The 19,392-nt window shown below is 41.6% G+C and overlaps 1 protein-coding gene across 1 annotated transcript in view; it reads left to right on the forward strand.

Annotated features, from left to right (window-relative positions):
* Positions 1 to 19,392, forward strand: part of SHISA9 (shisa family member 9) — a 431,043-nt gene that overhangs the window by 92,815 nt on the left and 318,836 nt on the right. Inside the window, exon 2 of the mRNA XM_044304803.1 lies at positions 5,373 to 5,497. Coding sequence (XP_044160738.1) covers positions 5,373 to 5,497 — 125 coding nt within the window. The remainder of the gene's footprint in view (positions 1 to 5,372; positions 5,498 to 19,392) is intronic.

Consider the following 19,392-nt stretch of genomic DNA (forward strand, 5'->3'; position numbering starts at 1 on the left):
CCCCCCAAGAAGAAGAGGAGAGTGAGAGGTGGGTCTGCTCCACTGGGAACGGGAACACAGTGGCAGGTGAGCAGAGCAGAGGCAGCTACGGACCATCACTGTCACAGAAAAAATCAGGTGGAAGAGAGGTGCATTGACCTTGAAGCTGCGAGAAGCTTTCTAAAGGTTCTGAGGTTTGATTTTGTTATTTTTTCAATTAGCCCATTATCCCCTTTCATAATCTTAATTTTCCTTAGGGTAGTTGGGATCTATAATATTATTTTCTGCTTTCATTGCCTGTTGGTATGATTCAGGACAGGAATTTTATTTCATGACAGCAACAAGCACCATGTGAAATGAACTCTAGAACCTTGCAATTCCCTTTTTACACTATAATATATAACAGATATGAACATTGTGATACAAGCCATACACGCTGCTGGTTATCAGAGCACACAGGGCATACCTTACAAGTGTTTCCTTGCAGATAGCAGAAAACACCTTGCCTGACAGCTAATTATGTGCTTGGATATCGTGACCCTGATATTCTTATACTAATTGGTAGATCTTGTAAAATAATTGATTATTTACTTGAACGTTTGTGATTCTGAGCATGCTCCTAAAGTCTTGCTTTCTTACTATGCTTAAAAAGAAGTGTAAATATAGGGGCTGCAGAAAGAACAGCCACACTGTGCATAAGGAGGCACAACAGCCACCGTGACACATAAGGAAATACCAGTGTTTACTCTGTACACTGTAAGTAAACCACAAAATTGAAAGCTATGTACATCTTTGGGGCAATTTTTTATGATTACATTTTACTCATTTGGGACCAATTTTTATTTTTTTTCAATTGGTCCTAATTTAAAATGTTCAGCCGTTTCTGAGATACAAGGGTTATAAATCTGTCTGCAAGCTGTCACAGTCTGTTTTCTTTGAATCCTGTCAGCTGACAGCTAACGTGAAGATTTTTTTTAATGATCCCCTTACCTCATAAACACTGATTATAGCCAATTCTTATCAAAATGATGAGAATCCGGCTTAAATAAGGGTTTATGAGGTCAGGAGATCAGAGATAAGGCTTCACATGAGCCGTCAGCTGACAGGATTAAAAGAAAACAGACTGTGACAGATTTTTAAGCTTTGTATTTCAGAAATGGAAGAACATTTTTCTGAATGAACAATCCCCCAAAAAAATTTTTAGCCCAAAATGAGTAAAGTGCAATCATAAAATAACTGACACCGAAGGTGTACATATCCCTCAAATTTCTTCTCTTTCTGAGCTTAGTTGTACATGAGAAGGTCAGTGACTGACAGCTATCTCTGTATACATACAGAGAATGCTATCAATCACTGATAACACCTCCCCCATGTACAACTATCAGTGACTGACAGCTAGGTATACACACTTACACAGCAAATGCTATCAATCACTGATACCATCTCCCCCTATGTACAGCTATCAGTGACTGACAGCTATCTCTGTATACACACTTACACAGAGAATGTTATCAATAACTGATAACACCTCCCCTATGTACGGCTATCAGTGACTGACAGCTATCTCTGTATACACACTTACACAAAAAATGCTATCAATCACTGATAACACCTCCCCTGTGTACACCTATCAGTTACCGACAGCTATCTCTATACACACGTACACAGAGAATGCTATCAATCACTCATAACACCTCCCCCGTGTACAACTATCAGTGACTGACAGCTAGGTATACACACTTACACAGAGAATGCTATCAATAACTGATAACACCTCCCCTATGTACGGCTATCAGTGACTGACAGCTATCTCTGTATATACACATACACAGCAAATGCTATCAATCACTGATACCATCTCGCCCTATGTACAGCTATCAGTGACTGACAGCTATCTCTGTATACACACTTACACAGAGAATGCTATCAATAACTGATAACACCTCCCCTATGTACGGCTATCAGTGACTGACAGCTATCTCTGTATACACACTTACACAAAAAATGCTATCAATCACTGATAACACCTCCCCTGTGCACACCTATCAGTGACCGACAGCTATCTCTATACACACGTACACAGAGAATGCTATCAATCACTGATAATACCTCCCCTATGTACAGCTATCAGTGACCGACAGCTATCTATGTATACACACCTGTACAGCGAATGCTATCAATCACTGATAATACCTCCCCTATGTACAGCTATCAGTGACCGACAGCTATCTATGTATACACACTTGTACAGCGAATGCTATCAATCACTGATAACACCTACCCTATGTACGGCTATCAGTGACTGACAGCTATCTATGTATACACACTTACACAGAGAATACTATCAATCACTCATAACACCTCCCCCATGTACAACCGAACTCAGAAAGAGCAGACACTTAAAGGGCATCTATCAGCAGATTTTTACTTATGACACTGTCTGACCTGTTGCATGTGCATTTGGCAGCTAAAGGCATCTGTGTTGGTCCCATCCTCATCTGTGCCCGCATTTCGGAGAAAAATTACGTTTTCACTGCCTGGTCCTGTCAATCAAAGTGGAGAAGGTGCAGCAGTTGCAGAGAGAGCAGATCTCATTTGCTTATATTAAAACATCATTTTCTCAAGAATGCGGGCACATGGGACCAACACAGATGCCTTCAGCTGCCAAGCGCAGAAGTAACAGGTCAGCCGGTTTCATAGGTACAAACCTGCTGACAGTGTTATTGTACCTTAAAATTGTTTTGATCGGTGGGAGTCTGAATAAAAAAAAATACATTTATAATGAATGTCCCTTGATTCAGTCTTTTAACTACGAGTGCTGCAAAATCCTCATGTGGAGGTGTATATGTACAACCTTTGCAGCTTCACATGGGTCCACCGGGTAGGGGTGCTCACTGATACCCTAGGTGCAGTTTTAACTATATTTTAGATTGCATGTAAGGTTCCAAGCTCATGAATTTCATTGTGTACATTCAGTAGCAGATTGATAGAGAAAATTAAGGTGGGATGCTATATGATGAGCTATTGGGGAGCATTTACTGTTCTTGCACAGGGGTCCTCTGTGGTGTCTGCCCCGGGACATGATGGGTATTATATGGTAACATGCATCCTGACAGCTTCAATGATGCACTATTATACTGGGAAGTATACGGGGAAATAATTCTGGGGGTCCACCTGTCTATAAAATGCATACATCTATACATCTATGGGTATTTTTAATTGCATTATTACATTTATTGTCATTATTGAACATATAGGATATATCATTAATGAGGTCTGATAGATTACTTGCGAGGTAACCCATTGACTAGTGGCGAGCCTCCAACATCAGATCCAAATGAGGTATTTATTATGTCAGTGCCTGAGAGCATGATAGGATCCTCTGCTGCTCGGGTGCCCCAATCCAACCATGCACTGAGGGTATATACTCTTATATACTCAGCTGCAGTACACTACTGTGCCTGCGGGGGAGCTGCAGGAAGTTTGGACTTTATCAACATTTATGACAATACACAGAGTTGCTATTTTATCAATTTTCTAGTCTTGATATTTGAATGTCTCATATATTTTGCCTACTATCAGTAACAAAGTGTCTCTTATATATAATGGATGCATGCACCCTAATTATTTAATGCTATTCAGCATCGCTATCACATTAGCAAAGTGAGTGTTTGGGGGCTAAAGACCACAGCGCAATTCAGAAAACTGCAGAATCTTTTATGCCCGGGGTGGCTGCTACTTACCCCTAAAAGACCAGTCCTTTGTATGAAATTGTCTTATTCATTGTGACTCATGTGTCAAGTTGTGTTGCGTTTTATTAAATCATGAAATGTGGCTTATTGAAATAACTTAATACAATATGACAGATGCATTGTTTTGTGTTGGAAATATCTAAAAACAATTACGTTTGCTTATAAAATTGGGTCAGAACAAATTACATGAATGATGTGCAATAGTGATTATAAGATAATGTCAAAACAATCTATATTATACGTCCTCTTATTACATTTTAATTATGATCTGACTTTTTTATATTGGTTTACCCTGTAGAACCTCTCAGCAATAAATAAAAAAGATGTAAATGTTACCGAAAGGTCTTGTAGGGTAGGGGAGGGCAAAGTATATATATATATATATAAAAATAAAAAAAAATAGAAGAAAAAATTATAAAAAAATACCATCACACACACCACACCAAAACTTCTAGCCCCGCCCCCAGTGACATCACATATATCAAAATGGAAACGGAAAATAATTTCAAATATGGAGTAAGGGGCTTAGAAGATGGGATGCAGACCACAGCACCAGACCAGTCCTATCTTCAGCTTGCTGCCTGGACTTCGCCTAGTAATGACACCTGTAGTGCCTCCAGTGGTATATTGCCCAAGTTGTCAAGGAAAGTGTCGTTCCAAGTTGTCGTCTCCAGTGCAGGTCACAGGCCCTTTCCAGTCTTCAGCCTGAGATACCTGTGTCCTTTGTACACTGCTTCATATAATGCCTTGTGGCTTACGAGAGTGAGCAGTAGGGCAGGGAGCCCATGCCCTGCCACAGTATTGAACTTTATCACCATTCTGCATTCTGAGAAGATAAGTACCTGATACCGACAGCGTTAAATACTACTGAGAGCATCAGATCATTGTGCACCCAGCCGGTGGCAGTGAGGAGGGTTTGGGCAGCCCCCAGGGCATTGGCCCACCGGGACATTTCCGTGTGAGGTTTATGGCCAGTCCACCCTTATACTATGCTTCTGCCAAGTGGGCTGAAACAGAATCCTGCTCCAGGAAAACACTATTCCTATGAGTAAAAGCTGCCAGTAAAGCAACTTACACTAGGCTATGATAATGCTATAAGGATGCTGCTCCTGATTTATGATGAGGTGTATGCCTCATTATAAATTAGATGCAGCATTTAGCAGTCCATATCCCTGCTGGCGCACAATTCAGTGTTCTTCTACGCCATTTTCTTGGGAAATTGATGAAGCTGGCAGAGAAATGACACTTGCGAAAAATCTTTTGCACAAGTGCTATTGGAAAAGTTGCAAATGAGCAGTTTGCGACAATTTCACACCACAAAGGTGGTGTATTTTAATGATAAATGTGTATATACTATATATACGGTATATAATATATTTAATGCCAGCCATTCAAATGCATAGTTATCCAAGTTATATGTGCTCATGCTAAGGTCTTCATCTCTGTTCAAGTGTAGGTCTCAACTGGGGCACCGTGCCCCCCATTTATAATGACCACCATTTACACAAATACAGCAGGCAACGGCAAATCCCTGTATTGGGATAGATGTTGCTGTATATATTGACATTGCTTTTTATCTTACTTGACTTTTGACTCCATATTTCATAGCAGTACTAATGTGAGTATAACTTCTCTTCTCAGGGCTCTTGCGGACGTGATGAGACAAGGCCACTGCTCGACAGACCCCATGGAGAGAGATGCAAACCTCATCGTTCACATGCAGCACTATGAAACCATGCAGTCCCGACCATCTGCAAATAACTTCCGTGAGTCTTATCACATGAGCGCCAGTATTTGGTTACAGTCCCGCAGCAGGACGTATAACTAGATAACCACTTTATGAATGTTGTAATATGGGGTCATTTATCTCCTGCTGAAGGTTACGTCATTGCTTGGTCAGAAAAATGTGTACTTCTGTAACATCGTGCTATGGTGGCCTGGTGGTCCAGGGAGTGTGACATTGGCTGGGGCCATCTTCATATTGATATCTGCAAACAGGTTTGTGGCTTTATTCCCCTGGAATGGATTTTGGACAAATGTGTATGTTTTCGCCTTCATCTTGACCATAAAAGTCTGTAGTTTTGCTGATTTGACCCATTCAAGCCTCATTGGGATTGTATAAGGAATCAGGCCAGTTCTTGTCCGAGTTGTCACAGGTGTTGCATTAAGATTTGTACAATGGTGGGATTAACCCTCGTCTATGTTGATTCCTGTAAGTAAGTGCATCCGAAATGTATCTGGTTCCTTTTTGCCCTTGGCATGTGGTGATCACAGGATACATACACCATTTTATAAAATAAAATAAAAGTGGATATGGCACTGAATTATGTATGTATCTATCTATCTATCTATCTATCTCTATTATATCGAGCGAGCGAGCGAGCCGAGCGAGCGCTAGGAGAGCGAGCGAGGAGCGAGCGAGCGAGCGAGGCAGCGACCGCGAGCCGAGCGAGCGAGGAGCGAGCGAGCGAGCGCGAGGAGAGCGAGCGAGCGAGCGAGCGAGCGCGAGCGAGGCGAGCGAGGCGAGCGAGGCGAGAGAGCGAGCGAGGCGAGCGAGGCGAGCGCGCGCGCGCGAGCGAGCGCGAGCCGAGCGAACGAGCGAGCGAGCCAGAGCGAGCGAGCGAGAGAGCGAGCGAGCGAGGCGAGCGAGAGCGAGCGAGCGAGCGAGCGAGCGAGCAGGCGAGCGCGCGCGCGCGCGCGCGCGCGAGCGAGCGCGAGGAGCGAACGAGCGAGCGAGAGAGCGAGAGAGCGCGAGCGAGCGAGGCGAGCGAGCGAGCGGCGAGCGAGGAGCGAGCGAGCGAGCGAGCGAGCGAGCGAGCGAGGCGAGCGCGAGCGAGGAGAGCGAGCGAGCGAGCGAGCGAGCGAGCGATCTATCTATCTATCTATCTATCTATCTCTATCCTATCTATCTATCTCTATCTATCCTATCTATCTATCTATCTATCTTTATCTATTCTACCTATCTAATCTATCTATCATTATATATTCTATCTATCTATCTATCTATCTATCTATCTCTATCCTATCTATCTATCCATCCATCTATCTATCTATTGGCACAATTGTATATGGCTCCTGTTGGCCTGAATTGAGTTTGCATGAAGATTGCCCCCTAGTGGAGGCAGGGCATGGCTAAAGTTTTTGTATGTACTGTATATGTGAAGGAGCAGTGCTTTGTGAGAAGGAACTTGTGTTTTCTATCATTTATGCTGTTTCATTTAAGCTGTAATATTTTGTCACACTATATGACCAGAAAAGTGACCATTCCTATATGTAACTAGGTTTTGCATTTAAAGGGGTTTTCCGGAAGTTCAATATTAATGGACTATCGTCAGGATAGGCCATCAATATCTGATCAGCAGGGGTCCGAATCCCGGCATCCCCAGTGTTCAGTCCTTTGAAGAGGTTATGGCACTCCATCGTGTGCCATGGCCTCCTCCTAGGCCAGTGATGTCACATTCATTGGTCATATGGCCTATTTGCAGCTCAGTCCGATTTAAGTGAATGAGCCTGAGCTGCCATAGCACACAGCTGCTATATAATGTATAGCACTGTCTGTGCTTGGTAAGCTGAGAAGAGGTTGCACCACTCATCGGAGTGCCACGGCCTCTTCAAACAACTAATCGGCGGGTGTGCCAGGAGTTGTCCCCCTACTGATCAGATATGGATGACGTATCAATATTGAACTCCCGAAATCCCCCGTAGCAATAATATTGTTTATTTAGATGAAATTATGATTGCCAGTAATTTATATCACATAGTAAGGACATGTTCACCCTACTGGTCTGTACCATGGACTCCTAGGCACCATATGGGCAACCTTTTTCCGCTAGAGGAAATGCTTTTAAATGGTTATTGCCCCATAAAACCTCATGCCGCAGTATTTTTCCTATAGATTCCATATAAATCAGAGGCTTATAGAGGTACAATTTTTACTCCAGTGCATTGATAGCGCCACGTTATCAATAACAGTGAAGTCAAAGTGTTTTATAATCATTTGTACATGAACTTAGCAGTTAAAAGTATTTCCTAATTTGAAAAGTTTTAAAAATTCTTCAAAATAATGAGCACCTGAAATCTAAAAGTTGGGAGACTACAATAATAGTATGCATAGGCTAGAACTTGTCTGTTTTGTGCGAAATTCCCTTTTCTGCTAAACCCTTTGTTGAGGACTCCTTTTACCAGGAATCTTTGCCCATAAAGGACAAAGCATTTTAATTAGCGTCAACACATTTCTGCAAGAAATTTCACAAATTTGTTGAAATTACATCAACACCTAAAAAGCATTAATTTTGCTATTGTGAATCACAATAATTAGGCTGTGGGCCTTACGCATTGCCAACATGCAAAATGCCACATGAAACGACTGAATAGAGATTTAACAGCTTGATAGAAGACAAGTGCAGGACTTTTATCGCCATGCTTCTTATGATCATTTTGTCCTCCACTGTTTCCTATGTCTCGTTTTTTCCTTTCCTTGCTTTCCTAGCTCACTAACTGAATTTTTTTCCAGCACCTTTTACTTTTGAAGTGCAATGAATCGTAGCGACCACAGGGACCTGCAGAGGCGCAGAGTAATCTCCATACTTGACGCTATTGTCTGTAAAGCGCTGCAGAATATAACAGCGGTCTATAAATGTGTAAAATGCATAAATAAATACTAAGCGCCTGGTGCATCATCATATGTCGTCTACCTTCCTCGTCTATTCTGATATGTCGCTCGCCACTCCATCTTTGCCTGGACACTGTGGCCATTGGTTGGCTCCTGGGCACATGTGAATTGTGGGACCCCTGTCCTTGACATACAGTTGTTACACCGTCAACAGGAGCGATGATCTGTCCTTCAGATATACAGTAAATAAATCTACCTCTGCTATATCTGCATGTGCTAGATCATCTTTCCTTTCAGGCCTCATGCACACGACTGTTCCGTTTTCTGCGGTCCGCAAAAAAACGGAAGCCGTCCGCGTGCCTTCCGCAATTTGTGAAACGGAACGGGCGGCCCATTGTAAAAATGCCTGTTCTTGTCCGCAAAACGGACTAGAATAGGACATGCTATATTTTTTTTTGCAGGGCCACGGAACGGAGCACACGGAGTGCTGTCTGCATCTTTTGCGGCCCCGTTGAAGTGAATGGGTCCGCACCCGAGCCGTAAAAAATGCGTCTCGGATGCGGACCACAACAACGGTCGTGTGCATGAGGCCTTATGCAGTGTGTCCTCCCAAAGTCAAGAAGGATCCAGGCATGGGAGGAGGTTGGGTCTCCAACATGCTGGAGAGCAGGTGTTTTCTTTTACTCGCTTCATAGTTGCAGGTCCCAAAGTTCGAAGCCTTATCTATCAGAAACGTATGACATATTCTGTGGAGCTGCCTTAATATAATGCTTTTAACTATGTGATGAACATTGCCCAATAAACGGTAATTTGATAGCATACTTTAATGACATGACAACCATTTTGGTATTGCAGGTTGTAGGTTTTTATAACTCCCAGTGATTTTTAACAGGAGTGCAAATGAGTAGTGGAGCGTACGTGACAATGATTGGATGTATAATTTATATGTCATTTATGTATATTACTGGACCACTGTTCTAATCTGACCCTGATCTACAAATAATGGCTCATTCCGCACCAAGATGTGACAAAAGCTTGTCTGTAGGTTAGCGGCTGAAGATTCATTGTTTTGCGACAGAACTGTGCGATCCATCTATGACATAGACAGAGGTCATACATTATGTCTGGCATTACTGGAAAGGACATGAGACAGGACATACATCTAACAGCATCTTTTCATTACGCTCTTCCCTGTTTGTGATGTATGTATAGCTTGCAGCAAGTGGATAAGATTGGTAGGCACTGGTTGGATTTATAAATCGGATGATTCTCTGCTGTAGGCAGCGTCTACTATCTGTAGAGGAACAATTTGCCAAAAAAGAATGTGTCTGAATATCAGTGTTAACAGATCAGTGTCACATTGATGACTACTGCAGAGAATAAAACATACTGTACCAATATAACCACATAGTGGAATGTTTTTTTTTACCTAGCTCCTTAGGGTACGACCACATGGCATGGTGATGATCTGCTTGGGTGCTGCGGTCAAGAACCGTATGCCTTTCATTTAACTAATGAAGACCACACTGTTTAGTTGGTCTTCATTGTTAATGGCTGCACGGTATTGAAGTTGCTGCGTGGCCATTAACGATGAAGACTGACTATGTCGTGTGGCCTTCATTAGTTAAAGGGGTGATCCCATGACCAATGTAAAAAATGAAAATCAGACATCATATAGGACATGACAACCTCTTGAACCAGCCCTGTACCTCACATGGATCCAGAGATCTCCCCATTCATTGCTCTGCTAGATTTATATGAATCTGGCAGCTCAAGGGGAGTGTCTTTTCTGCTGCAGCTCAGGAGGCGTGTCCATGCTCTTCCTATCACAGCTCAGGGGGCGTGTCCATGCTCTGCCTATCACAGCTCAGGAGGCAGTTGAAGGATTAAGCTGAGCATGTACGGCCATCTCAGTGAGCAGGTCAAAGAAATAAAAAACAAACAAACAGCAGGTGGGGCTATACAGATACATTATATTGAATAACTCAGTTGCTATGCTAACTTTTATTACATGCAATTACAAAATAAATCAGATCCAGGTGCTGGTTTGAAAACTATAGAATATTTTTCATTGGATAACCCCTTTAAATGAAAGGCAGCTGCAGCAGCTGCTTGCCATGTGGTCGTAGCCTTAGCCTCTATGTCTGTGATTATTGTCAATTGGTAGTCTGGTTAAACACCACATGGACACAGTTGTATAATTTTGTGAAATTCCTGCTACATATACCATGGCAAAGATGTTCATCACATTTATTAAAGGAATTATCCAGGATTTTGATATTGATGGCCTATCCTCAGGATAGGTTATCAGTATCTGATTGGTGCAGGGTTCCAAGTCCCGACACCCCGCCAATCAGCTGTGTGAAGAGGCTGCAACACTCCAAACGCACTTATGCCTCCTCCTAGGCCATCTGAGATAACATTCTCCGGCCCATCCGAGCTCTGGTGACCGCCACAGCTTTCTCAGAGTACAGCTTGCCGGAGTTCTCTGGATCTGGCATTGTCGGATACTGCGCCTGCCAGCCAGTCCCCATTGCCTATGACAGGGTCCAGCTCAGATCTGGCCAATACCCAGAGATATGAAAGTAGCCATCCACATCAACCAGCATTAGCCACTGTGGTGAATCTGGCACATCTGAGGAGTGTCTAGACTAATTTTACACTGTCTAAATCTTAGACAGTATTATGGCATAAAATCATTGGCCATATGCATCAAAATGTTTGTCATGCTTTGTTTGTACTTTGTAATGATGGAATGCAATGAATTGTCTAATATATGTGCCAACCTTTTGTGCATTCATGTTTAATTTTGTAATATACTGGTGCTTACTGTATCAACATTTGAATTGAGGGATTGAATCAGAGCAGGACTGGCCCACCGGGGGATTCTCTGGTGGGCCCTGACGTTCAAACCATGGTGGGTCCCAAAGGTTCAAAGGGAAAAAAAATTATTTGGAGCTCACTTTGGAGCTAATCACTTACCGCTAGGGTCAATTTCATTGGTTTAAAACCTACTAGACTGCATTGATGATATAAGGTGGGCCCAAGGAACCCCAGTCCAGCACTGTATTAAATGTCCCCAAATTTGCCATTAATGGCACCATACTCTCATCTACTTTGCCTACAGAGTGATCCAAAGATCTCCATACACAGGTAATACTGGTACTCATTTATCTAAACTGAAAAACTGTCCCATGGTAACCAACCAGAGCTGAGCTTTCATTAGGTTCTGTTCACTTCTGTGTTGTACCTTCTGTTCATGATGCAAGCCACAGTGCTATGTGGAGCCATCATGAGATCGATCCAGCTGTAACCCAAAGGACCCTATTGATTTATTGGGGGGTCTGTTGTAGTTACACTCCATCGTGCATTGTTTTTATGGTAAAAACAGTACAGTATGAACAAAGCCTTATAAAGGGAATCTGCAAGCAGATTTTACATGAATTAAGCGTTGGGGAAAGTAGTCTGAACATGCCCATGTTAGCTGGGTTGAAGGGGTATTTTGGGGGAAGTTATGGGAAGTTATCCCCTATACACAAAATAGTGGAAAACTACTAGATTTGTGGGGTCTTACTGCTGGGACCACCACTGATCACAATAATGCAGACCCTCTACCTTGTGGAGCCCTCTGAAATGAACAGAGCGGCTAGTCGGGCATGCATGCAGCCACTCCATTCTTTTCTATGGGAGTTCTGGTGTATAGCAATCGGCTATCTCTGGAACTCCCATACAAATGAGTGGAGTGGCTGTGCACATGCCTAACCGGTCACTCCATACCCCCACCGATCTAATGCTGATCCCCTTTCCACATAACTGGAACACCCATTAATGCCGCCTGCACACATTGTGGACTACGCATGTTTTTTTTCTGTGCAGATTCTCATATGGAAAGACCACAGTGTAATACAGTACCAGCAAAGTGTATGGGATTTCACAAGTCTCATATACACTTTGCTTTTTCGTTCCATATTAAAATTGACCCGCAGCATGTCAATTCTTTGTCCGCTATTTTTGTGCGGATTTCACCCTTTTCAATGCATGCATGAGATCTGCTGCAAAACTGCATCAAAGTAATGAATGCGGTTTTTGGTGAGGATTTGGTGCGGAAATGCATAGAAATCTACATAGAAATGTGTATTTTGTTAGTAAGCCAGCACTTGTGCCCGCCCAGGTATCCTTGAGGCAAACATCCCAGGAAAAAATGATTCACTGCCCTGGCTTATCAGTGGCCAACTGAAGAATGAACGTCCAATGAATGCTTTAGACAGCATTTTTATACAACGCCTGCATGTATAACACATCGTTTTCTCAGGTAGGCATATATTATCATGGCAAATGCTTTCTACAAGATCTATTTAGCATTATTCAAGGGGCTTTTCCTGGACTTGATGGTCTAGATCTGGTCTGGATATTGATGGTCTATCTTCAGGATAGGTTATCAATATCAAACTGGTGGGGTCCAACACAACTGTAATCCCAACCGATCATAAGTTTTGGGCAGCCTTTAGGTCCCAAAACTATACAGTGGATGACAGGCTTAGTCCACCGTGTAGTTTCTGGCTCCAGCATACAGCATCTTACCTACCATTCTGGGATGAAACCCATGCAAATAAAGGGAGGACATACAAACTCCATGCGGAGGTTGACCTTGTTTAGATTTGAGCCTAGAACCCCAACGCTGCAAGGCACCAATGCCAACCACTAAGCCATCTATAGCTGTAGATCATATGCCCATATGTTTACAATCTTACCATGCCAACTGGTTTCTCACCTAGACCACCTCTATAAAATACCTGCTCACTTGTATGTATTTTCTACTCGGTACTTTAACACTTTATGTGCCTGGGACACACCTCCAGAGTAGAAAGGACATTTACATTGTGTGAATATTATACAATTCCGTACAATGTCATGCAGCCGAGTTTATTGATGTTGGAGGTCTGCCAGTTGGATAGCTCAAGTATATTGTCAGAAATACTCAGGGAAAGTCTGTGTGACATGACATTTGCTCGGGTCATAAGAGTCACCTTCGATTCGATCCGAATTTATTTGCGGCAAATCGCGTTAAAAAACAGCTATTTCCTGGCTGAAGAGAGCCTGTATAGTGGGGTAGAACACTGTGCCTTGCAGTAACACGCATAGGGAGTCTGCTGTGGTAGTGAAATAATACTGTGAGTCAGTATGACATGGAGATGACAGGCGTCGCTCTTAGAATCACTGCACACTTCACTTATTTGGGCAGTTACGGGGCCAGAACTGACCAAATAACTCAAGTGGGAACTCAGCCTTACAGGTCGATGTAAGCTAGTGTTGACCGAGCATGCTCTGCTGAACACCAGTCTGAACTCCGTGATGTGCTTAGCATAGCAATGCTCGAGTCAGTGCATTTAAATGTAATTTAGCATCTATTTCTGAAAAGTTTCTGCAGGGATTTGAACTCACAACTGCTTGTACATTAGAGGCAAGGACCAGAGTTCCTTGCTCCATGTCCTGAGTCTGACATGTGCAGCAGCCATTTTAGGTAAAATGTGATTCGTTACCACGAAGAGTGAGGAAATTTGTATTTGGTGCGAATCTAATAATTCCTGAAATTCGGATCGAGTTCCACTTTGTCAGCTTCAATTCACCCATCTCTAGTAAGAATATTGTGTTTCCGCATGAGGTGAGATTTTCTAATGCATCCACATCCCTAAGTAATGAGGCCATTTAAGGCTAGTTTCACATCTGCAGCAGAGCTCTCTGGCAGAGAACAGTCTGACTCTGAGTTCTCCAGACCTGGCATTGCTGGATACTGCTCCTTGACAACCAGACCTTATTGACTATAATGGGGTCCAGCAGAGATCTGGCTACTCACCGGCTGGCCGAAGATGTGAAGGTAGCCAGCCACATTCATCATCCAGCATCAGCCATTGTGATGAATATGGCACATCTGTAGAGTGTCTAGGCTAATTTTACACTATTTGGTATGGAAGAACTTGACTGGGCTACACAGAGTCCTGACCTCTACCCCAGCCAACACCTTTGACATGAACTAGAATGGAGATTGTGAACCAGACCCTCTCATCCATCAATGTCTGACCTCAGAAGTGCTCTTCTTGATGAATGGTGGCCACAAATTCCCACATACACAATCCAAAATCTTGTAGAAATTGTTGTACAATCCAAAATCTTGTAGGAAGAGATTTAGAATGGAATGGCATAAAAGCTCCTGTAGGTGTAATGTGTATTTCATGAATATAATTGATCATTTGTCACAGCTACGTTCTAGTTAAGAAGATATTCCCATCTTGGACCCCCAACAATTCTGGGAATAAAGGGACCCCATTCTCTTGAATACAGCTCTACTGCCACACTCTGAACAGTGAGAGATTAAAGGGGTTCAATGCTGAATCAGCACTACTGTCCCTCCATTCTCAGGATCAGTGAGAGTCCCTTCGGTCTTATCACTAGTGATCATATAGTGAGGGCTAGTGTTGAGCAAGCATGCTTGGCTGAACACAATGTGTGCTCGAGCGCGATTCTTGAGTCAGTGTATTTAAATGTAATTTAGCATCAATTTCTGTAAAGTTTCAGGTGGGATTTGAACTCACAGCCTCTTATACATTAGAGGCAAGGACCTTATCCACTCTGCTATAAAGCTGAATGCTAAACCGAAGACTTATTTTATATTTCTGTGCAGGGTAACATGTAGCTGTATGGTGTAGTGGTTAACATCCTTGCCTCTAATGTACAAGCTTGGGAGTTTGAATCCTGGCAGAAACAGAGATTACATTTATGTATTTTATATTTTTTTAGTAATTGTAAAAAATGCATGGCACAAAATAAATGTGTAATTACTAAAAAATAATAATAATATATATGTGTATATATATATATATATATATATATATACAGTATATATATATATATATATATATATATATTTAGATAAAATCATACTTCTGATATATATGAATGTATAACATGTGGGAAACTACTACTGATATTTTTAGATATACATATTATATATTCTAACTATATAATAATATATGTAAATATATTATGGCTAAAAACTTAAATATATAAAAATAATTCTGAAATGTTTCTGCCAGGATTTAAACTCCCAAGCTTGTACATTAGGCGTTAACCACTAGACTATACGGCAACATGTTAACATGCACAGAAATATAAAATAAGTCTTCTGATGAATAGGAATACTCACTAAATCAGAAACTACTATGAGGTTTTTCTGACTCAGTTTCGCATTCAGCTTTATAGCTGAGTGGACAAGGTCCTTGCCTCTAATGTACAATATTGGAAGTTCAAATCCCGGCAGAAACTTTTCAGAAATTAGATTTAAATACACTGGGTGTCCCCAAGAACTGACTCCATATATAGATATAGCTATATATGGAGTCAGAGCAGGGACTCCTTAGCCAAACTAGAGTCCCGACACCCTCCCCTCTTCAGAGCAGGGGGGGTGCCTGGGGTTCTCCAATTGACTTCCATTGTGGTTTGGTGCTCGGTAGAACACCTAAGCATCACAAAGTGTTCTACTCGAGGACCTGAGTGCTTTGGTGCTCGCTCAACACTAGTGATGACATGTCTTAGTGAGATGCCATCACTTGAAGAGATGGAAATTGCCCTTTAATTATCTCACAAATGAGGTGTTGTCATAAGCTGTGCAGTGTGTAATAAGGAATGATTTCAAGTTTACTATCCCTATAAATGACTTTTGTCACAAGGAGATGTTCTTGAGATTCACATAATTCTCTTATTAATTGTAAATCCTATATAGAATGACATTCATCCCTACTGATTCTCATGAATGCGTTTATGGGAAAATTGTGGACAACTAAGATACATCTATTGCCAGCAATACAGCTGCTCCATCCAACCCAATATAAGCCTTCAGAATATGGGTTTCATAATTATGGCTGCTGGAAACCCCTCTGTGGCCAAAAGTTAATTACAATGACAAATATTTGTAACACTTTTTCTAACAGGGCCTCGAAGACTGATCTTAAGGCTATGGGTATGAAGGCTATTCAGAAGCAGCGTCCATGTGTATCCAGACTATAGAGCCGTAGTCACAAGGTGCACCTCTGTCATGTGCCATAGGGTTACTCTCCTCTAGAACCTTTGCTACTCCTCTACAATACAATGTCCAATAGAACATGTCATATGCTACATATTAAATTGGTGACATACTTTGGGACATATGAGCCCCATATGACTCTATATAACCTGAACCAGCAAGTGAACTTATGGGGTAATTTACTATTCTGAAATATGCCCCAATTATGTGTATTTCAGACGCAGATGGCGGTGCAAAGGTTAGTTGCGCTGCTATCTGCGACTACGCCCCGCTCGCACCAGGTCTAAAATTGTAGGCGTTATGTGGGAAGGGAAGAGGACGGGTCGTCATTTAGGCATAGAAAATGGTCTGAAAGTGGAAAAATTGAGTAAAAAAAAAATACCCAAATTGACCCAAAATTTTTAAAAATTAGGCATAGAAAATGGTCTGAAAGTAAGACAGCTCAGAAGCTGTCTTACATTTAGAACTGGTGCTGGATGCGCCAAAGTTATGGAGAGGCCGGCGCCTCTTCATAACTTCGGCAGATCCGCCGCCAGATATAGGTATTATTAAGACTGTCTTAGTGCTTTTTAGTAACAATGTAGTAGTGCACAATCATATCACATGCATACGCCTCATATAGATATATAGCATAAGATATATTTTCATATAAGAAATGAAAGGGAATCTCTTGAAGCATAGACTGCAAAACAGGATAGCTGTACTACGGTTTTCTAGGACAGGCAATGTGCTGAAACCATGAGGAAAAAGTGGGGATTCAATTACTGCAGAACGATGGATTAAAAACTGGCAGCCAATCCATCATTCCTGCAGTGGTAAATCGAGAACTTTGTTTTCTTCCTGAGAAACACAAGCACACATGTTCAGCAGTTTGCGCTTATGGTGACATGCATATCTCACATGTCACAATGTTTACAGCACACATATAGGGACAATATGAAGCACTGCACAAATATAACAAGTGCTGCCCGGACAAATGCTGCACAGATTGCCGTTCATTCTTTACATACATACGGTCCATGTCCTGTTGGTGGAGTCAATTGATTATTGCAGTAAAAAAAATTATAACTAATATTAATTAATTTGCATATTTATTTAGTAGGATATGATTTTGTATTTATTTTGACCCTTTCTACCCCGGGCCAGTTTTTACCTTCCTGCCCAGCCAATTTTTGCAAATCCGACATGTGTCACTTTATGTGGTAACTTTAAAACACTTTTACTTATCCAGGCCATTTTGCGATTGTTTTTTTTTTTGTCACATATTGTACTTTATGACAAAAAAAAATACCCAAATTGACCCAACATTTAGAAAAATTAGCAAATTTCAAAATTTCAATTTCTCTACTTTTATAATAGATAGTAATATCCACCATCATCCACTAGCCTAAGCATCCTTTACTCTGGAGGACTTGTCTGATTCTTGCATGATCATTGGGAAGTAGGTAATGCTTAATCTCCCCTGCGGGGGTGCTGCAGAACAATGCCATACCTGCTCTCTGTTTCTCTCAGAAAGCAGCTCATCACTGAGGGTCCCACCAAAATCTCGCAAGACTTCAGAAATAACTGACTTCACCTCGTCAGACACCATACATTTTAATGCTGTACTGAGAAGGATCTCCGTACAGCATTAAACCGAAGTTTTGAGCTAAGCGACTTCGGATCTAGGATCCAAAGCTAGCTTTCCTCATCACTAGAGATATCCAAGCACCGAGTGTAGTGTTATTTTTTGGATCCGAAGCTCTATTCACTTATTCCTAGTTATCTTCATCAGGTCCATAAAGCTTGAATAGAGCAGCACCATGCATGTCCGACCACCGCTCCATTCAAACTGGGAACACAGGACCGTATGATTGTTGAGTTCCCTGCAGTGGGGCCCTCTGTAATCAGCAGACACTTAATACCTATGATGTGGAGGGGTGATAAGTATTGTCCATAGGGAAAAAAATATCTTTTGGGTGGAATTTATTATTAAGGTAATATTTGAAGCGAGCTTTTCTTTGCTGGAGTACTTTGCATCAAATTGATCAAACGGCGCATGTTGTTTATTAAATTTAGCGCATCTCTAAATCTAACACTTTTGTCTACAAATGCTACTCCAGTTTTTGTACACACCCCTAACTGGAGTGGCTTGGAGTTTGTTTGTTTTTTAAGTCCCAGTGATATATTTATAATGCAAGTCATTAACATAGCTAACCCGACCTACTTTTCAAAACTGAGAGAAAGGTGAAAAAGTTTAAGAACTCTGAATCAAGGCATAATAAATTTACCCCTTTAAGTTTTGTGAATTCAACCTGATTATATTACACATGCAAAAAAGAGGAGAAAAAAAAATACAGAAAAAAAGTTTCACAAAAAGGAACAAATGGTAAAGAAAATTAATATGTTAGTTATGACATACTTTTTTTAGATCAAATTTACTTAAAAATTAGGCACAACATACAGTATGAAATTTGTATTTTAGGCACAAGATCATCAAGTCAACCCCCAAAGTTAAACTTAGCTAGTTCCTGCCAATTCCTGGGCCGTTATATGTACAGTAGGTGCCTCCGTCAGCATGACTGAAGGCTCAGTTCCTGGATAAAGGATGTTATGACCCACCAGGAACCTGTAAGGAAATAATACCTATCATTTAAGTTTCAATAATATACCGTACATTATTATATAACTACAACCATATTAGTATTTTTAATATTCATACTCTGTTAAAGGGTTTTCCATAACTAACATTTATCACCTATCCATAGAATAAGTGATAAATATATAAATGCTGGGGGTTTGAATGTTGATACCAACACCAATCCTGAAAATGGGGGCCCCTGAATCATATGCTTGAATTTTGCAGGGGTCTGCATGTGTGACCTCTGCCCTATTCACTGACGGAGATAGTCGAATGCTGGACTACGTCAGTCCCTTAGATAATAATCGGGTGGTCATCACAAATGCACACCACCACTTTATTTACACAGGGG

This window comes from Bufo gargarizans, chromosome 8, assembly GCF_014858855.1.
Source record: "Bufo gargarizans isolate SCDJY-AF-19 chromosome 8, ASM1485885v1, whole genome shotgun sequence".
NCBI classification, from domain to species: domain Eukaryota; kingdom Metazoa; phylum Chordata; class Amphibia; order Anura; family Bufonidae; genus Bufo; species Bufo gargarizans.